We start from the raw sequence: 24053 nt of genomic DNA, 5'->3' as shown, positions 1-24053 counted from the left end.
AGATTTTCCCCCATGGTCCTGGTAGTTATTAAGTGGGCACAGTCCTCCAGTAAGAGATGTGAATATAACCACTGTCTTACAGCAGAGGCGTAAGTGTCCTGGGCACGCCGAGGGCAATGCACCAAGCCATGTACTATTTAGAGAGAAATCACAAGATCATGGAGTGCCTATAAAATGCAAGAAAGGAAAACCACATCCATCTGATCAACATCTTTCACTCTGCAGTCCATTCTTCCATGCACAGACTGTGTCATCTATCCCCCAAAATGTTAAACCACATTAAAAAATATATTCCTGCAGCACGAAGGGAAGGAGAAACTGGAGAGGGTCCCTCACCCAAAGCAGGCCTGAGCTTCGTGGTGGGGGAGCAGCATTGATCTGAAGATGGAACTGAACTCGAATCTTCCGCTCTTTTGAGGGTAATCTGACTGCTGGGTTTTTAGATGAGAAGTGATCGTAGTGAGGACGATGTCACCATTTTAAGGGATAAAACAACTCATTTCTTTGAAAAAATGGACGCAGAAACCTGCCTTCTTCCGTGAGTAGAAAACACAGATTAGAACATACACAAAAATATACGTAATTAAATAATGTAACCAGTGGAGTATATAAATATGGGCTGGAGTACCTCTCCTACGAGGACAGGCTAAGAGAATTGGGGCTGTTCAGCCTGGAGAAGAGAAGGCTCCAGGGTGACCTCATAGCAGCCTTCCAGTACCTGAAGGGGCCTACAGGAAGGATGGAGAGGGACTTTTCACAAGGGTGTGTAGTGATAGGACAAGAGGTGATGGCTTCAAACTGAAAGAGGGGAGATTTAGATTAGATATAAGGAAGAAATTCTTCACTCTGAGGGTGGTGAAACACTGGCCCAGGTTGCCCAGAGAAGCTGTGGCTGCCCCCTCCCTGGCAGTGTTTGAGGCCAGGTTGGATGGAGCTCTGAGCAACCTGGTCTGGTGGAAGATGTCCCTGCTCATGGCAGGGGGCTTGGAACTAGGTGATCTTTAAGGTCCCTTCCAACCCAAACCATTCTGTGATTCTATGTCCAGTGTAGTGTATACACAGACTTTATCGAGGGAATGTCTAGATTATCAGTGGATCTAAACGCCGGATAACTGACTGCTGGGCCACGGCACCAAACCCAGGTGCTGGCCCCAACCCTGCCTGGTCCGACGCCGCACGGCAGCGAACCCCCGGCCCGCGGAACGAGCCACGTCCCGGGAACGGGGGGCTGCCGCGGGGTCCCACGCCCGCAGACCCTGCTGCTGGAGGTGCCTGTGAAGCCAGCACGCCGCTCCGCCTCGCCTCTGCCCGTCCGGCGGTGACATCTCTTCTCATCACCTCAAGCTCCGGCTTCCCGCCTGGTTTTCGACGCCTCTGCCAGCGCGGAGATGTCGGGGTGCCTCGTCGGGCCCGCGCCATGCTCCGGACCCTGACGGAGCTCTCGCCGTGCCAAGAGGTGTCCGGTGCCCGGCCTGGCGGCCAGGCGAGCGCCCAGGGAGAGGGGTTGGGGGGTCTTGTCCCCCTCCTCCATCCCCCTCCCCACAGCACCGGCCCGGGTTTCGGTCTCAGGACGCCCTGGGCGAAGGCGGGCGGAGGAAACGCGCACCCCCGGCGGGAGCGGGCGGCGGCGGGGCCAGGCGCTCCCTCCGGCCCGGCCATGGCGGGCAGGCCAGCCCCGGCCGGCCGAGCCCCCTCCCCTCGGGCGGCGGCGGGGCGGGCGGGCGCGCTGCCCCCGGCGGAGGCGGGGCCCCGGGCGGGCTCCCCGTTCCCCTCAGCCTTAACAGGTAACGGGGGAGGCGCGACCGCCGCGGGGCCGGACCGGGATCCGCTTCCCGGGTTTCCTTTCGCGCCGGGAGGGGCCGGGCCGGGCCTCGCCGCCGCCCGCTGCTGCCGCCTCCGCCCGCGCCCTCTGGAGCCGCGGCCGGGCGATGGAGCCGGTGTGCGGCGGGGCGGGCGGCCGCCTGCTGCGGGTGGCGGCGGCTGCCCGGAGGCCGCTGCTGCTCGGCCTCGCCCGGGGCCGCAGCTGCCAGGCCGGGGGGGGCGCGGGCGGCCGCGGCGGGGTCCCGGGCCTCAAGAAGCGGGGCTACGACATCACCAGGAACCCGCACCTCAACAAGGTGGGTGCCGGGCGTGGGGCATGCGGCAGGGGCGGCAGGGAGGGAGGCAGGGCGGGGGTCTCGGTGTGGGGTGTCCGTGGGGTGATCCCGGCAGAGCTCTTGGTGGGTTTGGCGGGCACTCGACTGCTGGTCCCGGTTTGGGGTGTCCGTGGGGTGATCCCGGCAGGGCTCTGGGTGGGTTTGGCGGGCGCTCGGCCGCTGGGCCGGGTGCCTGCTGCGGAGCTGGTCACCCGGAGACCCTGGGCCTGCAGCGCTGGAGGAGCCCGGCTAGGGCGGAGGTGGGCGGAGGTGACCCTTCAGCTGGGACCTGGAGCGCTCGCCCGAAACCGCGAACGCGTCGGGCGGGGGAAAGCACGGCCTCTGCTGAAGATCCAGCACCGCCACCTGAGCCGTTTTGAGATACGTCGTGTTACACGTCTGGCAGCGGAGCTGATCGTTCACACCTTCACCTTAAAACAGCGTTCCATGTTCTTGAAAGCTTCCTTCTGTAGCATATCCATAGCAATGTGCATTCCGCTGCCAAAAGAGCTTATTTTGCTGGGGTGAAGATGTATTCATGCTCAATGCTTAGGAAACCTCAAATTTAGAAAAAAGGCAAAAAAGAAAAAGCATTTGGAGAAACCTTTTCAAGGTGGGTGAAATGAGACCCTGTAATTTATCCCCATGCTACTTTTCCATCCCTTTCCATCATTTTAAGGGGGGAAACAAAAATCTGGATGCAGATTTTAAGATCAAATATGTCAGAGTCAAGAATATTTGGATCCAGTTTCTTCTATTAATATTGCTAGAAATAACTACAAAGACACTAATTACCTTTAAAAATAAGGAGGTATTAAAAATGGTATGGATAGTTGATGGGGCTGTGGCTGTTTATCACCTGCTCAGTACGTCGCTATTCGGTGTATGAACCTTCTGTGCCGCCTTCTGGACTGGAGGCTCTCTGGATGGCAGCTTTGACTTTCGGTAGTAGGCTGTACGCTGGGCTGCATCTCCCGGTACGGTTTCAGCATCCGCAGAGGTGCACTCCTAAGGACCAAGGCACGCGGTGGCGCAGATATTACTGAATACGCAGCAACTTGGTAGGCAGTCGGATTTGTATCGTTATAGAGTGCATGTCTGTAAGACTGAAGAGAAGATGAATTGCCAGCTATCTCATAAGCAACAGTAGTCTGTTACCATTAAGTGGGTTTGATGGGGTTTGCTTGAGTGTCTCACTTGTTCTCTTGGGTGCTCGATGACGGTTACAGAGTGTGACATAGCTAATGTTTCTAATAGCGTTACATATATCAATTTCAACTGAAAAATTAATACTTTGACCTTTGCTCGGTGTAATGCAATAGTAACACACAAACAGTTGAATCTATTGCATATTTTAAATTGATCTGGCTATTGCAGAAGTAGATTTTGAATGTCCCATTTGGAGCCTGGAGAAGAGAAGGCTGCAGGGAGACCTTAGAGCAGCCTCTCAGTACCTTAGTGGGGCTTATAGGAAAGATAGGGAAAATATTTCCAGCAGGGCTTGTTGCAGTAGGAGAAGGAGTAATGGCTGTAAACTAAGGAAGGGTAGGTTTAGACTAGATATAAGATGTTTTTTACCATGAGGGTGATCAAACACTGGCACAGATTGCTCAGAGAAGTGGTCGATGCCCCATCACTGGAAACATTCAAGGCCAGGTTGCACAGGGCTCTGAGCAGCCTGGTCTGGTTGAAGATTTCCCTGCTCACTGCAGGGGAGTTGGGCTAGGTGACCTCTAAAGGTCCCTTCCAACCCAAAGCATTGTATGATTGTATAATTTTCAGAACTGAGGCTTTTCTGCAGTACTTTCCCCCATTCCAGTGAAATAAAGTATTTTTCTGAAGTCTAAACAGCATTTTGGTCCATGTGGAGAGAAGGGAAGAAAACTACTTCTGTTAGAGGTAAAATGTATTCTAGTGTGCCGTGTTTAGTTGGCCATGAGAAATCTCCCAGCTGGCCTCCAGCCTGGATATTTGCTGTTTATGTTGCTATATTCCTTTGTCCGTACAGACTTTACAATTGTTGGTAAGGTCATCTACAGAACATCCAGGTGAGGACAGAAGTGGCTGACATCTGCAGCAAGAGATGAGGACTGCCTCTTTGTGTACCTACATAACTAGTATCTAGTCATTAGTAAACGCTCAAGCTCTCTTTCCAAACATTTAAAAACTGACTTCTATTTCTCTGTTGCTCTTAACAGCTCGTTGTAGTATCTAAGGAATTAACTGTGTTCAAATGAGATGAGATACTTGAGGCAGTTCCTGTGTGGTGAGGGTGTGCTTGGTGGCCCTTTGGTCTGCCACGCTGCAGCGGTGTAGGTCAGAATCGGGGATCTCGACAGGTTTTCAGCTGTTGTACTCTCATCACAATAGCAACTACTCTTTACCCTTTTGGTAGCTAAGCCCCTTTTGGTAGTTGCTGTACCCCTTTTGGCATGGGGTCACTGCCGTTTTGCTGCAATGGATCTTACTTTAATCTGAGCTTTCATTTGATGAAAGGCTGTTTTGCAGGGAATATTCCTTGCATCTCTCCAAGAACCTCTGAGAAGGTTTTTCACAAGTGAGGCTTTGGGCAGCAAGTGTTTTGCAAATCTTTATTCGATGCTCTGGCTGTCTGACAGCTTTTGAGTGAAGCTTAAAGCATCAGTCTAAAGCTATGAAGTGTGTGGTATTTATTCAAGGAAGAAGACTATGTCCCTCCAGCAGAATCACAGGCAGATTTACCATCTGAGGTTATTGATCCAAGTCTTTGCTTGCTTACTAGGTTGAAGGTGCTTTGAAGAAGCAGCAGAGTCAGAAGTCACTGCTGCCAGGTCCTCTGTAATACCCTGAATATCAGTAAAAGCAGGCTGTCCTCTGAGAAGCTCCTCTGCTTTGCCTGGAGACAAAAATAGATAAAAAATTGAGTGATGGATGTAAGAAATTTGCAGCTGTTCCTTTCCTTTGGTCATTGTTTACTGTGTGAATGTGTCTGGTTTTTCGGATGTAAAGGAATAGAATTCCTAAATACTAATCAAGGGGTGCCAACAGTGTGAAGTATGGATGGTAAATGAGTTATCTCCAGTCCTTAAATTATTTGGCCAATCTGTGCATTGTGTATAAAAGCTTACTGCACAAGGCATTGTGGGGAAAATTTAGAGAGAAAACTGGCTTGCAGTTAAGGCAAGACTGGGTTCCATCTCTGAGACCGTGTTTGTTTATGTCTCAGGTTTTCTGTGTGACACTGGGGAAGTCATGTGCGAGGAAATGCTGTAGCTTCAGTCCTCGGGCAGTCGGAGGAACTTCGGAGACAGAACCGGTTATGCTCCATCTATGCTCATGAGACTTCGAGTGCAGTGTGTTTGTTCTGTGCTATTCAGATATGGTTCTTCCTTCTGTTTGCAGGTATTACAGCCTCTGACCTAAGGGCAGGGCTCGGGAAATGTCAGCTTTCTTATGAAGGGTACTTGTGGTCTGAAAAGGCAATAGTGGTGGTTCTCAGTTGGCAGAACAGTCTCAGAAGCAAAAGGTGGATGAGGAAAAACTTGACACGTTTTCATGAAGTTCTTCTTTTCATGCCTTTGAATGCTGCAAAGTTGGAAAACCTAAAAATGTTAACAGTGTCAGATAGCCACAGAGAATCGGTAAGAGTGTCCTGTAGTGATCCAAGTACGAGCTGGATTCCAGGAGGATTGCTTAGAAGCTTTGGCCATGTGTGAGCGAGTGGCTTGCTAACAGGGCAGCAGCAGTGCTGGACTTGCTGAGGGACAAGTCTGTTCTGCTGTGGGGCTTCAGCCTTGTGAAAAGCTAACTCAACACTCGGCTCCTGGGAGGAAAGATGGGGTACCTCTTACTCACTGCCTTATTTATCAAAGTTACCTTGTGTTTGGTGTGGTCAGGGCCATGTTGGGTCATCTCTCTGACGCTGCTGTCGTTTCCTAAGATCCTTGCAATTCTGCTCGTCTCTGATGTGCTCTTCATGATTCCCCTGTTCTCCCAGGCACTCTGTCAAATTCACGCGCCCTCTCTGTGGTCAAACACAGACTGAGCTGGGCAATTCCCAGTTTGACCGCACACCTGTAGGGGCTCAAAAATCGTGAACAAAATTACAGTCGATTTTGGACATGACACCTGACTGCACTGTTCAGTTGGAAGATTGACAGCACTTCATGCATTTTGCTGGAAGACCTAATTTTGAGATAAATCGTGCCTCCTTGGAGAGCTGCCAGCACAAACAGATGCAGAACTGGAGGTCACAGTTTGTTTTCAGAGTGGCAGGATATTGCTATATTTGAAAGGCTGAGATAATACACTAAAATTTTCTGCGAGGGGCAGTGCGGAGATCAGAAGTCGGGGCCTTCCGTGTCTGTCTGGATAATGCCCTCTACTCTTTCAATATGCGTGCGTGCTGTCCATTTCTTTTCTTGGAATGTGTCATGGAATCATTTAGTTTGGATTAGGTTGGAACCTTAAGATCTTCGAGTCCAACCATAAACCTAACACTGCCACGTCCACCACTAAACTATGTCCCTGAGTGCTACATCTACAGGTCTTGTAAATACCTCCAGGGGTGGTGACTCCACCACTTCCCTGGGCAGCCTGGTCCAGTGCTTGACAATGCTTGAGATGAAGAAGTTTTTCCTAATATCTAGTCTAAACCTCCCCTGATGCAACTTGAGGCCATTGCCTCTCATCCTATCACTAGTTACCTGGGAGAAGAGACCAACACCTGTCTCACTACAACCTCCTTTCAGGTAGTTGGAGAGAGCGATAAGGTCCCCCCTCAGCCTCCTCTTCTCCAGACTAAACAGCCCCAGTTCCCTCAGCTGCTCCTGCTAAGACTTGTTCTCCAGACCCTTCACCAGCCTCGTTGCCCTTCTCTGGACACGCTCCAGCCCCTCAATGTCCTTGTAGTGAGGGGCCCAAAACTGAACACAGGACTCCAGGTGCAGCCTCACCAGTGCTGAGTACAGGGGCACGATCCCCTCCCTACTCCTGCTGGCCACACTATTCCTGATCCAAGCCAGGGTGCCGTTGGTCTTCTTGGCCACCTGGGCACACTGCTGGCTCATGTTCAGCTGACTGTCGACCAGCACCCCCAGGTCCTTTTCCACCGGGCAGCTGGGGCTCCTCCCCAGGCCTGTAGCATTGCATGGGGTTGTTGTGACCGAAGTGCAGGACCCAGCACTTGGCCTTGTTGAACCTCATACAGCTGGCTTTGGCCCATCGATCCAGTCTGTCCAGATCCATCTGCAGAGCCTTCCTACCCTCAAGCAAATCGACACTCCCACCCAACTTGGTGTCATCTGCAAAATTCCTGAGGGAGCACTGAATCCCCTCATCCAGATCATTGATCAAGGTGTTAAACAGGAGTGGCCCCAGCACTGAGCCCTGGGGAACACCACTCGTGACCGGCCGCCAGCTGGATTTAACTCCATTCACCACCACTCTCTGGACTTTGCCAACCAGTCTGCTTTCTACTCAGCAAAGAGTAGACCCATCTAAGCCATGAGCAGCTAGGTTCTCCAGGAGAATGCTATGGGAAACAGTGTCAAAGGCTTTACTAAAGTCCAGGTTAACCTGCAGGGATCAGGTTAGTCAAGCAGGACCTGCCTTTCACAAACCTGTGCTGGCTGGGCCTGATCCCCTGGTTGTCCTTCACATGCCCAGTGAGCACACTCAGGATGAATCGCTCCATAATCTTGCCCGGCACCGAGGTCAGGCTGACAGGCCTGTAGTTCCCAGGATCCTCCTTCCAGCCCTTCTTGTAGATGGGCGTCAAATTGGAGAGCCTCCAGTCATCTGGGACCTGCCTGGTTGGCCAGGACTGCTGATAGGTGACGGAAAGTGGCTTGATGAGCACATCCACCAGCTCAGTCAGCACCCTTGGGTGTACCCCGTCCAGCCCCATAGACCTGTGTGTGTCAATGTGGCGTAGCAGGTCACTGTCCATTTCCCCTTGGGTTTTGTGGGCTTCATTCTGCTTCCTGTCCCTGTCTTCCAGCGCAGGGGGCTGGGTACCATGAGAACAAGTGGGTCACAGAAGGCGTGAAGTACCTCAGCCTTTTCCTCACCCTTTGTCACTGCGTTTCCCCCCGCATCCAATAAAGAAGGGAGGTTCTCCTTCACCCTTCTTTTGTCGCTAATGTATTTATAGAAACATTTTTTGTTGTCTATTACAGCAGTAGCCAAATTAAGTTCTAGTTGGGGTTTGGATCTTCTAATTTGCTCCCTGCATAACCTCACGACATCCTTGTACTCCTCCTGAGTTGCCTGCCTCTTCTTCCAAAGACCATAAACTCTCCTTTTTTCCCTGAGTTCCGGCCAAAGCTCTGCTTTCAGCCAGGCTGGTCATCTTCTCGCCGGCTCATCTTTCGGCACGGGGGGGTGGTGTCACGAATGAGTGGTTAGGATCACTCAAAGGTTTTGCAAGAAAAGGTTTTACTGAAAACTTAGAAAATGTGAGCTTACAAAGTTTGTTGGTGTGGTTCACTTTATTGCTTATGAATGGAATACAAAATCGAAGGAGGTTTTGAGTGGAAAATGATTTATACAGAGTAGAAGAAAAGCGTAAGGTGTAAGGGAGACCCTCCCGTTGAGTCACCAGGTTCGGACTGGACCCTCTTGCTTGCTAAACTCCTTCTCAGAGAGGAGCCTAGGTGTGGCTGGATCCAGAACCGACCTTAGACCACTACGGTTTATGTCTAAGGGATATATTTAGCAGCAATTCAGGGCATGTTCACAGTTGAGAGAGAGAATCACATTAGCAGCTAATCATTTAGCAGCTATTAGTCACTCATTAATTTAGCATTTACAGAGTGATTAGAAAAAGTTTGCTATTACAGTCACAGTAATAGAATATTATGCTTTGAATTGATTCACACACACAGAGTCATAAAAATTCCCCTCAAATTCAGTGAAATAATACTCGCTTCAAATCGAATGGTTTCTCAGGTGAAGGCTGAGTCTCAAGGAGATCAGCCCAGGTAGTTCACTGGTTGCTCTGAGAGGCGTCCCACTCCGAGGGAGTTACTGGGCACAGCCCGCTGCGGACCAGAAGAGCTCAGAGGGCCTTCCGTGGCACCACTGTTTGTAGGGTCTCAAGATGACTGACCTTAGACATCAGTGATTCTCCATCCTGGTCACGATCCGCATGATACAATCGTGATATTTAGACAGCAGCTACACAATTCCCGCAGTACCCAGAATGCACAGTTCTGACGTTGACCAGGCGGGTGCGACTCCGGGCATCAGGAGATTCAGGTGCGGTCAGGGAGCGCCTGATGGGCCCAGCTCACTGCTCCTGTACAAGGGCAGGGAACGTTGCTGCACAGCAGCTAACGGCTCCTGCAGTGCCAGCAAGAGCACAGCGCTGGCTGGTTCTGGGGTTGCCAGCTGTGAGGGGGGGCTGCACCACCACAGATGGCCCCTGCGCCTGTAACATTTCCTTGCAATGTCATAATGAATTACTGTAATTGCAGCCTTTCAGTACTTAAAGGGAGCCTATAGGAAAGATGGGGACAATCTTTTTAGTAGAAACAGCAGTGACAGGACGAGGGGCAATGGTTTTAAACTAAAACAGGGTAGGTTTAGGCTGGATATAAGGAAGAAGTTCTTTACAATGAGGGTGGTGAAACACTGGAACGGGTTGCCCAGAGAGGCAGTGGAGGCCCCATCCCTGGAAACATTCAAGACCAGGTTGGACAGGGCTCTGAGCAACCTGATCTAGTTAGTGGTGTCCCTGCTTGCTGCAGGGGGGTTGGACTAGATGACCTCTAGGGGTCCCTTCCGACCCAAAACTTTCTATGATTCTATGGTTCTATACTAGTCAGGGTCTGTAAGGATGAAACTTTGAAGAACTGCTGTATGTTTCTGCAGTGGTTTTGGAATGTACTGCTGTTTGCATCGTTAAAATGCAGAAAGTTTGTTTGTCCTTCAGCTTTGCGGAGGTCAGAAATGAGCTGACCGAGGGTTCCTTGAACGTGGTGTCAGTGATTTGCCACTGCAGCTGAGGAAAAAATGGTACGGTCTTGCGCATGGCTGTACTTGGCAACTGTGGTGAAGCAGCCCTAAAATTAGCTGGATTTGTAAAATGGTTGCATTTAAACAAAATTAGTAACGAGCACAAGAACAGTGTGTCTGAAATGGCAGTTGGCAAGATCAAATGGAGGCAGGATTCTGTTACCAGGTTAGTAAATCTCTCTGAACCCGCAAGGTTACATGTATTCTTACAGCCGGCGTTTCTGGCTGGCTGGCGTTAGGTCTGGACGGACGTGTGACTACTGGGAACGCGCAGGGCTGGGAGCGGCTGCGTCACTCTCGGCTCCATCTGTTCTTGTTTTGCAGAGTCAGAGCACGAGGTGAGCTGGGTTTGGAGGTTCCCCATTTATTTTTCAGGAGCTCATAGCTATTTGAGCAAGTTTTGGGGGACAAGTTTTAGACTGGACAAGTTCATTTAAAAAAAAAAGAATCTGCTGAGAGTTACTAAATACACTAAAACCGCGGCTGGGTTAGGAAGTCCCCAAACTGAAAATAATGAAAGGTTGGGAGCATGGAGAGGAAGAGTAACCTGTTTACCTGTGCTGTTAACTGTGCTTAAGGTTTGTGGGTGCTGCTGGAGGCAGGGTGCTCGTGTGGACAGACTGACCTGGGAGGACTCTTGTGTTTCTAGGGATACCGAACAAGACACTTTCATGGCCAAAACCTGTGGCATGTGGGCCACTTCAGACCTGAGCCAAACCATAGCTGAGAGCAAGCTCTCTGTCAAATCATGCTCGAACTCTTCTGGAGTTGAAACGGGAGGGAGCTGGAGCAGTGTGCAGTGTGATGAGCCTTTGATCGTGTGCAGAGCAGAGAGGCTGTGTTCATGTTTTTCCATGTTCTTTATTTCATCAGTCAAACCTAGGTGTGTCATCCCTGACTTCAGTGGAAGCACACTCTGAGGAGATGAGCTTTGGCCCAGTATTTTGGCAAATATGGTGGCATTCTGGAAATACCACTGCTCAGTCAGATTTGTTTTGGCCTTCATCCTGGTGCGTGGAGTTTCATTTTTGTTTGTTCGGTGTTAGTGTCAAGCATATCTCTTTCTGAGTCCGAAGTCTCTTTTGGCAATGGCATTTCCTAATGTTTTGATACCAAAGAACTTTGTCGTTACGTCGTGATCAGCAAAATAAGCCCAAGCTAAATCTGTCGGTGCTCCTTTCCTTGTCGTACCAAACCAGAGGGCCACCTGCCTTCCCATCCCTTGGCATAATCTCCTGCCAGCCCTGTCACTCACCCCTTTGGGATGCCACTAATGCTTTGGGGCTAGAGCTCTCGTGGAACAGCTTGGAAGTGCAGAGGCAGGTCTGCTGCTGCCAAGGCGAGAGGGGTGCTGGCGCAGCCCCTGCCTCTGTCTGGGCTGTGCTAAGCCCGTGATACACTGGTCCTCGTTTTGCCTTTAGCCCTGGTAAGTGCATTGGGAGGCCTTGAAGTATTATTTGGGCAGCTTTTATAGGTGCTGAGTTTATGCTTGCACTCACTGTAAGATGTTAATAAAAATAAATTGTGTTTGTACCAAAATATGTGTTTCTGTTTTCTGAGCTGTTTATGTTATAAAAATACCTTTAAAATTGCCTTTAAGTTGTGGAAATTCATCAGATTGTTAGCTGCCTATGTTACTTTCTTTTTATCATGCCCTTTCATTTATAGAAACCTTAATCCTTACACCAGCCATGTTTTGGCAGGGCAGAGCCAGGACTGAATGTAGCTCTTGTTTTATAGAGTGGATTAAGTTTTTTGGTGCTGGAAGAAGAATTTGCCTTAAGTAACACAACCTGCTTGATAAATAGTATGAAAATTGATATTGTTGCAGTTAGAATGGATCCAGGGCTGAATGTTAACAGCATTCCTGTTGATTGCATCTAGTGAAGCCGAAGCATGTTATATGTGGGGCTGGTCCTGTAAACAGTCTTCGCTCCACTGACCTCAGCAGACTTCAAGCCTTGCCCCACATACGTAGCATGACATAGAATGTCATTGAGGTTAGAAGCTGTGTGCTGCTGTATGTTCAGGTGAGTCATTGGTGCTCGTCAGATTCAGCGATGATTTCACTGGAGCTGCTGAAAGGCAGTGGCAATTCACAAGATGAAGTGGAGAGCGATATTTTGTGGCTTTGTTTTGATTTTGGATGGATTTTCCATGCAGTAAGGTCCCTACTAGAGATCAGTCCGGTAGCTTTGTAGTGCTATCTGGCAGTTTGACCCCTGAATTTTTGCTTTTGGTGTCTCATGGATCTGGCACTCGCTGAACAAAACTAGACTAGAGCAAATTCCATTTGACTTGATTTTGGATAAAGAGAATGTAAACTGAATTCCTCTTTAGCTTCTGTAGCAGCCGCCTCCAGAGGAACACTCTAGCTGCTGTTACTGGCATTCCTTCAGAGCTGAGAAAGGAAAGGTGGGTCTTTAACGAAGACACAAACCAGGCCAGCAATTTCTTAGGAACAAGAGATAGAAACTGTTCAGTGACTCCACTGCTCTGATTTGAAGTCTGATGGTAAGAGAAACTGAGTGCTTGGGATCCTGAGGTTTGGGTCTCGATGCACAATGACCCTCCTTCCAGGGAGAAAAGCAGAAAAGCTGCCCAGCTGATGGGAGTTGGGTGCCTGAAACACCCACAGGTTGCACCGGCTCTCTCATGGTGCTTTACTGTAGTAGGAGCAGCACGGGGATTCGGATTCCGCTACTGCAAGGTGAGAGTGTTTTGTAAAAAAAAAAAAAAAAAGAAAATGCTGCTTTGTCCCAGTTTTATCACTTCAAAGTACTGAAATTGGTGTCAAAAATGGGGCTTGTTAGGCTCCCAGTGGACATAGATAGACAAGATCGTTTTATAAACTTACAGGATGACCTCAGCTGTGTAGTTTGACCCTGAATCTTGTATCTCAAATCACTTTATACCTAGTTTCTGTTCTGTTTTTCATCTGCTGACACGATATAGTGCGGTGTGTGATTTCTTCAAATCAGCATAAATTCCATAGCCTGCATATGCCTTGGAACGGAACATAATAATTACAAATGGTACTGTATAGTTTTTTAAATTTAGAGAACAATAAATGGGATTCAGCACAATATGAGGGAGTTTTTCAGTTTAATACACAGTAGTAATCTTCTTGCCATACACTGTTTGTCCCCTCATGCTCCCCTCCTTGCCCCCACAAATAATTCTTAGTTTTCATGGCATCTGCAGAAACTTCCATATAATTAACCTTTTTTTTATTTTTCTCATTAATAAGAAAGCATGCTGGAACAAAGCATCCGTAGTCATCTCTCTGTTCACTAGGTGTGTTTTGCTGGTGGACTGGTGCTCCAGCACTATTCCACGGTTACGAGTAAGGTGCGCAGAGCGGTGCCTTGTGCTCGGAAAGAAGGAACTGGGTTCCATGGAGCTGTCTGAGAGCCCGGGTTGGTCCTGCTGCAAGCCGTGGCTGGTTCCTGTGAGCTGCGGGAGAACCAGGATTTAATCCAGGAGCTGATAACAGACAACTGCACCCTATTGATACCCCCTGCTCGAGGGGGAAGTTGTATTTATAATGTATGGGCTCCTCTGGGGCTTTGGGATGGTTTTCTCTCCCTGGCTTGCTATGAGCGATGTTGATTTACCTTTTTGCCCCAAGAACTTGCCTGGCTCATGGCAGGTGCTGTGCAAACCTCTGCTTTTGGTCGCTCTCCTGTGGTTTCTGTCTTTTCCTCGTTCTTGGCTGCAGAGCGTGGCCCTGGCAGCGCGTGCCGGGGTGCGTTGCCAGCTCCGAGCCCTCGCGGGGCTGGGACCCCGCGGTTGGTGTCGGAGCTGCCGAGGCACACGCCTGGCGTCGCTGGAAGCTGGAGGCTGCTCGGCGCAGGAGAAGCACCGCCTCTACCTGTCTCTGATTAAATGCCATGCAGGAGTACAGATGGTCCTGTTTTGTTGATGTATTTTTAATCAAAGGAGCAGGGAGCTGAGAGGCAAACGGTTATTTTAATTACCCTTGGGGTTCTGGATCTAGAAATATTCTTACACTGGCAAAACCTAGGAGACAAATCAGGCTACAAAAACAATGTTTCTTCTTTCTCTTTTGCTTTTCCTCTGTTCCTTTTTTTTCTGTCTTTTTCTCACTGACTTATCAGACACCCTGTTGTAGCTTTCTCCCAAATAAATTCTTTTGGGACAGACTTAGCCTGAGAGTTGTTGTCAGCAGGTCAGACGGGCCTTGATGCTTGGAGGAGAATAAACACTGTGCTGTAATTCCTTCTCTTTCAACAGAGGACTTAGCACAACAGCAGACTTGACTACTTTCAGCTTATAATGTGCTCTAGTAGAGGTGATGAGCATGTTTTTAATTTTTAACCTCCTTTTTGAGGCCCAGGGGTGAGACTTGCTATCTGTCTCCCCAAACAACATGACGTTTTGATAAATGACTGATGTATTGTTAGCCTAAAACAATATGTTTCTTTTAAAAATGTTTTAAATGGCAACGCTTTTTATAGTACTGCAGCTGCCAAACACAAAGCTCAGACATAAACTGAGCAGACTGTGGTTCTGACAAAGAAAATAACGCCAACGCAAAAGTTTTCTGCGTATCAACATTTTCTGCTTCCCTTCACTTTGCAGCTCTCTGTTGTGCATATATCCTTTTTCAACACGGGGAACCATGGAACCGAGACAGATTTTCGGTAATCTTCTGTATTGGGTATAGAAAAAGACTAGCTCCATATCTCAGAGCATTTTTTTTCTGTGTGTCTAGCTTACAAAGTGAGAAGTCTGTTTTGCAGTGTGTCCGTATGGGTTAACTCTGTTCAGCCTCGTAAAACGTGCAGTTAAGGCTTTGCTGTGTTTTGTAACATAGGAAGGAGTTGGTTATTTCAAGTACAACAGTGTTATGTTCTCCTGGACAAGACATTTTGAACTTGTAACTCTTTGCCTTGGCTAGTGGATTTGTCACTTCCCCATGTGGTTAAATTCATTGTGGAAACTGTTAGGTTTAATCTCCCTTTGAAGGGTTTGATGTTAAACCTGCAGGTAATTTTAGCTGTGATTATTTGCAAATAAGAGAATGTATCAGAAGTGCCAAATTCTGTAATTTTTGGAAATATCCTGATTATGAAGACTTCTGTTAAGCGTGTAAGCAGCGCAGGGGCTGGAAGGAGAGAGAATGTGTTTTATGAGGCCAGCTGATTTAGGTGGGGCGGGGGGAAGAAGTAAAACCAGGGATTTTCACATTCATAGCCCTGCTTCTAGCAACTTAATTTTTTTTATCTCCAACTAGATCAACTGGCCCAATAAAAAACGCCAACTATAGCAATAAAAAAAGCCCAAACCCCAAAGAAAACCTCTCCCTGTGAGCCGTTTCCTACTCTGCAGGGAATTAGATGTCTTCATGTTGCCCTTTGCATCTACAGCTTATTGCTGGGGTGGAACAACTGCTTCTGTAAATCTGATCCCTTGATCACAGTTATTGGAGGGACAAGGCAAGGCCTTGCTCTCCGCTAATACTGTGTAAAGTTTTCTAAATCTAGCCATAAAATGAGCCAAATGAAAAAAAAAAATCGCTTGTTGAATTGGTAAGTCTGAATACTGTGGGGAAAAAATATATAATCTAAAAATGTATCATATTTCCCATTGATTTGGATTTTTTTTTAAATAGACCCTCTTCAAAAACAAAAAAAAGCTGGGAGAGAAAACCATTTGTGCTAGTGCGATGTGCACAAAGTCTGAATTCCGGCAGACACCCTGGTGGGGTAGAGAAAGGGGTTGTGCAGGGACATGAAGGACACCCATCGTTGCACTGGAGTAGTTCAGCAGTTTAGGTGGCTGCTGGGTGGGAGACAGAGTTTGCACAAGAGGGGTGTTTGAAGCGATGAGGGTATTGGGAAGAAGAGTTGAAACCTCCTCTCTCCCCACAGTGCCTAGCAGATGGCGTGGCTTGGTGGGTGAAGGAGATGGAAAGCAGTGGTAGAGGTGATTCCAGGTAGGCATAGCTGGAGAAGACTTGCCAAGCATCAGTTAATGCTGATCCTGATGCAGAATGGCTTGTGTTCGGCGGTGTCTGCTGCTTTATACTCACCAGTGAATTTGCTTACATTGGTGTCTGATAAGCTTGTCAAGTAAATCACATTCAAACACAAACTCAGTTGCTCAGAAGTAATAAAAGAATTTTTTCCCCGCTCAAGTCCGGAAGATTTTCTGTGCCCGTGCCACAGGGACTTGTTTCTCACTGCACACATGCAGCAGATTCCTTTTAGGTTTGGTCAGTTGCCCAGGTTGTGATGTGCAGCAGTATTTCTTAGAAGGAGACATGTGTGACATGCCTTTCACGCCATGTGCTGATGCCAGCAGCTTTTACTGGCTTATGCCTGGGGGGGGGGGGGAAATGCTTGCAACAGCACCGAGGTCTCCCTAAGCATTGCTCTTCGGTTTCGAAGAGGCAGCATAGGCTGAAGCTGTTGGGAGGCTTTCTGCTGATTTCAGTCGACTTTGCATCGAGCCTTTTTTTGAGCTTGGGAATAAGGAACTGTACTGTTCAAGATGTGAGACTATTTGATCACAAAAGGGTGAGATTAAAGGTAGTGTAGTGTGAAGTTTCACCAGCTTTCTCTGTTAATAGATGGTAATTACAATGGAAGCCTATGTGCAAAATTGTGCTTACTAATTGTTCCAGCCAAAATCTCAAAGCAAAAATGGCACTTGCCAGTATCATTGATTTCTGCTGATACAGAATCGCATGGAGGCTCCAGCTGCTTCCGTAGCTGTGTATCCCAAAAATTAAAAGTGCTTTTTAGAGCTCTTTGTTTTAGCATCATCTGTCCAAGCTCATCCGTCTTCCTGCTGCACTCTGGAGCAACGAACTCAGTGATGCCTTTCCAGTGCCAAAAGCTGTCCTCTGGCATGCAGGCAAGAAGAGCTGGACTTCTTCACAAGAGCTGCTGCCCTGGAGAGTTCAGGTAGCTTAATAAAACTTGCAGAAGTGCCTTTGAATTGTGACCTTCCAGATGTCCACTGGCCAAGGGTAACTGGGATTATGAAACCAGAATGAATGCATGACTTGGTGCTTGCTGGAACTGGGCCGCTCTCCCTAAGGGCAAGTGATTGTTTTGGATTTAACATGTTAACTGTATTTGAATTTATAACAAAGTCATTGCTCATAGAAATAGAAGAGACACAAAGGTGCTGGAAAGCAGCAGCTGGCTGCTGATGGAAAATAGGTTTGCTGTTGGCCACGTTTTAAAAGTTAATTGCATTTTAAAGATAAGCTTTAATGGATTTGGCAGTGAGAGTGCAATTGTAACCAGACCTTGTTGTTTTGTACAAGTGCCTTTCGGGTTACTCTTCAAGGTCAAATGTCCCGTTGACTGGCAGCTGGGCTACTTCGCTTGTAGGAATGTCGCTGGTATTTGTTGGAGTTGCAAAATGAGTTTCCCACTGAAGCCAAACATAAAAGTGTAGCAGAGTCCAGCGGTTTCACTTCCTGCAAAGCTGGAAACCCTCGTAGCGTTTGTTAGGATTTCCTGCAGGGAATGAGGGATATTAATCTGGTTTGACTTACCGAATCATAATATTTGCACTGCAATTTGTAACACAGAGCAAGGAGTTTTCAATTAGTACTTCCTGAAGAACTGCAAGTTCAGTAAAGTGGATGCTTTTAACTTTTTATTTTTTGTCAGAGAATAAATAAAGCAGCTCACAGGACCTGAAATGTTCCCCAGTGCTGGAGCAGGGAAGAAGAGCAGCGAACGCGGTTACAGGTCTCCTAGGAAGCAATGAACAGCAGAAACTGCTCTCAGGTCTGTCTCAGTGTCTTTGCTTGGCATCATCAGCATCCAATGTCTGAACTGTGGTGCTGTATCAAGCGTGCTTGTGGGAGGTACGAGCTTCAGTCATGTTGATAAAACAGTCACTTGCTCAGTTCACCACTGGTTTTAACTTTCCTAGTGTTGCAAAATTTTTCTCAAGCTCTAAGCTGATTGCAATGAACCCTGATTTGGGGCCCAACCCAAATTTGCGTGAAGTTCTGTGAGCCTCATCCCTTTCAGGTTCATAGTAATTTCAAGTTCATAGTAACTTCATACTGTGGGAAATTCTTTATGTCTTCTAGAAAGAGCCTTCAACCTTGAGGCAGCATTGCTTTTTCCTGTCCTGGCAGAAGAATGCTGCTAGGAGAGGCGAGGCGCTTGGGCTGAGGAGCCTCTGGGATGTGAGTTCCCAGATGTGTGGTGCACAGGGTGGTGGGACCATCTAGACGCGTGTTCCTTTATGCATTGTGGATATTCCACATCTCCATTCGGGATGAGATGGGCCATATATCTGGGATTTCTGGACATCCAGCATCTACTTTGGATACGGTCTGTACATATGCAGAGGCAGATCATCTTTTGGAGGCGTTGGATTTACTGTCCACTTGCGGATTGACTCTGCACATAAGACTGTAGCTCTGAGCCAGCTTCTGGACTTTCAGAAATCCTGGGGCAATGCCCAAGGTCTTGCATTTTTCCCCAGTAAAAGATCTAGGTGGGAACAGAGGGCATGCCTTGGGATGCTGGTACGTGACAGAGCAGATCTCGAAGCTCATTCTTTTGGGAGAACATTGTGTACATGTTGGGCAATTCACCTGACAAGTGTGAGGTGAAGAAAAAGATACTAGAAGTTGTAAAGGTACTTATTTATTGCTCTACAAATTAAGAAGCATCTTCATTATCTAGAATGCCCCATTTAGGTTTAGAATTTTCTTCATCTGGAGCCTGAAGTTAAGACACAGATTACTTTTTCAGTCCGGTGAGATTGTGGTTAGACACATCATCCCTGGCTGTGGCTGCCAGATTGTGGCAAAACACAGGAACTACTGAGTTTGAGCATGGAGACTTGGGATAAAAAAAAAAAAAAAAAAGAGAAAATAACATGACTGGAAGAAATACTTGTGGTTTATTATTTCTTATTCCTAGTTCTTGGAAGCATTCAGCACATACTATGACTTTCAAGGCACGTGTCATTCAGCTTTTGCTTTGCTTTAATGAGATTCATTCAGGCATTGCAGTTCAAGCTGTCGGAGGCCTAACACGTTCGCTGCATTACATCTAGCGCTTTTGAGCTCCCTTGTGTTTCTTGCCAAATAGCTACGGAGGGCAGCTTCTGAATCACTGGTACGCGTTCGAGAAAGGATCAGGCAGTCACGGGCATCACGTTGGCCTATTATACTTCACATTTAGTTTTGGAGCACTGTTCTGAGATAGGGAAATGGAGTTATTCTCACTGCAGTGGGGAGCAGAATTTAGCTTGCCCAAGGTAATACGGGACATTGTGGCAGACCAAGTAAGTGAACATGAGTCTCTCCAAATTAATTCCCGAACCGTCCCGCCAGCATACCTGTTCGCTCAGTTGTCTTAGCATAGCATCTTTTATCTGTACCAACAGTGGTCTCAGCCACAGCCTGTTAGAAGCACGTGGTGTATCAGCTGTGATGTACCATACATGCCATCAGTATGCATTGTTTCATAAAATGAAAAGCATTTTGTGAAAGATTTCCCAAAAGCTGTGTGCAAAGGAAGCGAGCACTAATAAGCAGCTGTTTCAGGAAGTTTTTTTAATTCTGTTTACCAGAGCTCACTTCACGTTTCTATTAATATGCTTAGTTAATCACTTAAAATTTCTGGTTTTATTATGTAACAGTTCAAAACTTGCGGTCACACTGTGTGTAAGTTACAGATGCCAGCACCTGTAAACTTGAGGTAATTACCTTGTCTACTTTATTAAAGTAGTCATTCAAAGAGAGAACCGAAATAGGGTAAATACTTATGCTTAAAGCTAGTGGGCCGGAGATGTGGGTGTGCTGTGTGGTCCCCCTGGGGCTGCTGCTGAATCATCTGGTTGGGCAGATGCTACAACCAGAGGTTTCTTAGAAATTGAGAGATTATTGGCCTGACTTTCCTCGCATTTTATTTAATGACACCTTCCAGCAAATGGCCTGGACTAGATCCAAAGCAGATAGAATTTGATGGGAAGCAAGCAAAGTCGTTACAGCCCTTTGCAGTGAAGTACTCAGAGCTCTAGCCTTATTGGCTTCATTCTGTTCGAGAAAGTGCTTTGCTGAAGTGGGGCGTAGGTTTTGGATTTAGTATCCTGCTGCTGTAAGCCTGTGAGTGTCTTCTGGCCAAAGGCTATCTGAGGAGTGGCTTTGTAGAAGCGCAGCTGGGTTGCAGAGAAATGATGATGCACTTCTGCTCTGCATCCAGAGAGAGGAGAAGGGAAAATAAAAAACAGTAATGTATCTGTATTGCTGGGTACCACACAGAATAAAATCAACTGCAAAACCAAAATGAACTTGCAGAATGACTTTCAGACAGCTTATAATGTCTCCAGTTGGTGTTAGCTTTATTAAATAAATAAGAAGAAAAACAGGTAAGGAATACCCCAGGAAGTGACACGGTCACTTCAGGTGTTAAAACTCTGGAGTGCTATAAATTGGCTTTCATCTTCACACTGCTGAGCTGGCACGAAATTTTTTCATTGATTCGCCATCTTCCTCTAATTGAAGAAAGGAGGAGCACAAGAGTAGTGGGTGAAAGGGAAGAAGAAATCCCTGAAGCAGTATGACGGACCTTTATGGTGGTAGTGTACTGGTCTTAGGTCCTACGTTTTTTAATGCTAGCGTAGGAGTTTGAGCTGTCCTTCCCGTAGTACGTCGGCAGTAGCTGAGCAGTTTGGTTGAAGTATGATTGATTAGACACTGTAAGGGTGTTTGGAGCCAGGGTCTGCCCCCAAGCCGTGGAGAGCAAACCTTTCTTACTCCCGTAGGAGTGAAATAAGCCACAAATAGATGTTAAATGTCGATTCGCCTCGTCTTGGTGCAAAAGTAAATACTTTGATACATTTGCTATTCTGGTTCGCAGTTCCCTTCTCCCAGCTGCCCCGTTCCTAGGTTTGGGAGGTTAGGAAAAACAAGCAAAGTGTAGCAGTAACAACGAGCACAGTGAGGATTGCCTGTGAGATATGGCAAAAGCAATAAATGCCCCCAGTCACCGCAAACTTAGGTCTCTCTTCTCCATACCAGGCACCTTTGCAAGCAAAAAGTCTGTGCATTTCTTGGAAAGAAAGCTGAGATCAGCAACATTGTGTAAATGTTTGGGTTCTGATCCTGCAGGTCCTTAGATGCAGTGCTTACAGTCAGGAAGGGGAATCCTGTCTCCTGGATGCTTGTAGAAAGACTCACACGTGAGAGCAGGTTTGGGAGGATGCCCAGATTCTGAGGTCTGGTGGGAAAATTCAGTGGTAGAAAGATTTCTGAAGAATATGAAGGTGGATGACTAGATCTGTGTAAAAAGTGCCCCAAGGCATGGATTTTCAGTGAGGATAAAAATAAATCCAGAATGTTTGCTTCATGCTGAGTCTTAGCAAAACTGTTCCAAGATAAATGTAGTTTAGAAGTTGGTGGCTTTTGGAAAAAACTAATTCTTTTTTTTTATGTTTATAAGTTATTCAGGTAACCTCAAGCTTTGCAGAACTGCTTTCTTTTGTCTGAGGAGAAAAAGGCTTGGCAAAGCATCAGGGCAACTCTTATGCAGAGATTTGGACTAAGCATAATGGAATCGGGAGGTACCTGATTCTATAAACTTACATGTAACAGGACACTGATTTAAAATGTGCAACTGCAGGGGCACCCCTCTGCACTTACCACAACATTTTAGCCTGAAGTAAGATTTTGATAGGTACTAAATATACATCCCCCACAGTACAGGATTTGAGCAACCTTAATTTGGATGCTCCTCAAAGTAGAACATTACATGAAATTTGCCTGAGGCTGCTTCCCTCGCCCCCCGTAAGCAAGCACAGGCATGTGCCTCGACTGTGATTTTTGGCAGAATCTGTTGTCTTTATTCTGAGTCCTCATTCACCCCTGCTGTTCTCTGAATTGAAAACCTTCTGACTGTTCTGCAGGAAGAGACATCGCTACTGCCACCTGCAAAACATCAGCATCTTCTACATCATGCTAAAATCACTCTGACCTCTCAGCGTATGATGACTTTTAAAGAATGTTCAAGGGCATATCCTTATCTTCTGGTGGACACTGAAGTTAGGAGACTGAATGTGTCTTGTCATGTAACCCATTTATTAGGTGGGCACCAGTTAATTTATGGTGCTGCTTAGCAGCCACTAACTCATACTTCAGTTCGTGTATTCTGGTGGTGGAGAAATGGTGTGTTTGTCTACTTTGTATTGACCCATTATTTTGTGCATTATTTTGTGCACTTCTGTATTTTACAATGAAAAACATTTCTGTGAAGCAATAGCAGATTTCAGGTGCTAAGTTTTGAATAGTACATTCTAGATGTATTTGCACGAGCCATCTTTTTTTAGAGCTCTCCTTTTATAAATATTGGTTGTAGATCGTGAATGGAAACGCTTGGGAAATGCATTCGTAGCTGCAAGCCTGAAGCTGCTTTGTGTGGGTAATCTGTAACACCTTGGAGAAAAATGTGAAACATTTCATGCTATTAATGTAACTGTATTTTGAATATGACATACACATCAGAAAGGGATTTTAATATAAAGATGAGAGTTGTTTCACCATCAGGAGTACAAGATAAGGAGACAAGAAGCAAAATCTCTGTGCTGTAATAAAATGAAGAGTGATAGCAAAAGCAGTTTGGTGTGTTGCCTGTGTCTATACTGTACTTGGGCTGCCTTAGAGGAACCCAGGTCCTGGTTCTGTCTGTGCATTTATCAGCAGCCCGACTTCAGCTTGTTTGTGAAATTGCAAGACCCTTATGCAGACCCTTTCAGGGAGAAACATGTGTGGTCTTGTCTGTTGGCATCAGGTTGCTGAAAAAAGGATGAGAGAGAGAGGCATCAGAACCTCTCAGTGGTCTGCTGCCCCACAGCAGACAGACGCATGCTGGAGCGTGCCGTAAAGCCCAGGCTGTACTCCCAACCTTTCCTTAGTCATAGCAGCCTGGTCATCCTGGTGGTGCTCCCTGGAGGGCTTTTGAAGGTCAGCACGATGGGCAAGCGGCGAAACAGACCTTGAACCTGGCTTTTTAGAAGACGTTGTAGAAGTAGGTGGTATTTCTGTTTCTGAAATCTTGTATGAAATATTTTTGTTTCCAGCTAGATTACTGTTCTACATCTTTAAGGAAAACCACTGATCCTGTGCAGTGGTGAAGGGAGTGAAGTCTGCATAGTGCAGTTTACAGGTATAAAACACCCTGTAGCTGCAGCGCGGTGTACTGTGCCGCTCCATTCTGTCTCTGCAGCTCTTTGAGTTTGCAGCACATTCCTGCAGATCCAGGTATCTCGTGCCACCCTGAAATCAAGGAGAAGATCGTTCTTTTAAACTTTACTGATATGTCTCAGGAAAGCAAAGGTAGAATGAATACATACGCCTCTCTCTCGCCCTTTGAGGACTTCAGAAGTGGTGAGAATTTACAGTTAAGTTTAAGATTTGTGACATTTACTATCAATCTGTCAACCTGTTCAGCTACCAAGGGAAGAAGAAAGAAGGCATTTTTTAATGCAGATGCTTTTTGCCACAAATAAATTAATTCGTTGGATTTGAGCATAGAACTACTTTAATTGCCCACAGTTTACTGAGCTTTGTGATACATTTAGAAACACTTTAGGAAAGCATCTGATCTGAATTTGTATTGAGGATTTTCTATTAGAGCTACCTGTTTGTCTTCACTGTGCTCAATCAGACATCAGGTTTTGGTGGTGTGATGATGTTAAAAGAGGTGTTTGTAACCCTTTAACAATTTTAAAGGGTAGGTATTGTAGATAATAACATATAAGCTCTTGGGGAAGTGGTGGCCGTAAGCTTTTTGAATGTGATTAGAGGTTTCTCTGTGTGTGATATACAGGAAGGCTGTAGGTTGACCACTGTAATCAAAATCAAGTATCACATATTACCCATCTCAGCATCCAGGTACTCTGCTAGATCTC

General features: G+C 46.9%; 1 protein-coding gene across 1 annotated transcript in view; it reads left to right on the top strand.

Annotated features, from left to right (window-relative positions):
- The first annotated feature begins 1928 nt into the window (after positions 1-1928).
- Positions 1929-24053, top strand: part of ME3 (malic enzyme 3) — a 139065-nt gene continuing 116940 nt past the window's right edge. Inside the window, exon 1 of the mRNA XM_075417156.1 lies at positions 1929-2117. Within this exon, the coding sequence (XP_075273271.1) occupies positions 1929-2117 (189 nt within the window). The remainder of the gene's footprint in view (positions 2118-24053) is intronic.

The sequence above is a fragment of the Opisthocomus hoazin genome, chromosome 1 (assembly GCF_030867145.1).
Source record: "Opisthocomus hoazin isolate bOpiHoa1 chromosome 1, bOpiHoa1.hap1, whole genome shotgun sequence".
NCBI classification, from domain to species: domain Eukaryota; kingdom Metazoa; phylum Chordata; class Aves; order Opisthocomiformes; family Opisthocomidae; genus Opisthocomus; species Opisthocomus hoazin.
The sequence above is the reverse complement of the archived record's forward strand: the minus strand, read 5'-3'. Positions and strand labels throughout refer to the sequence as shown.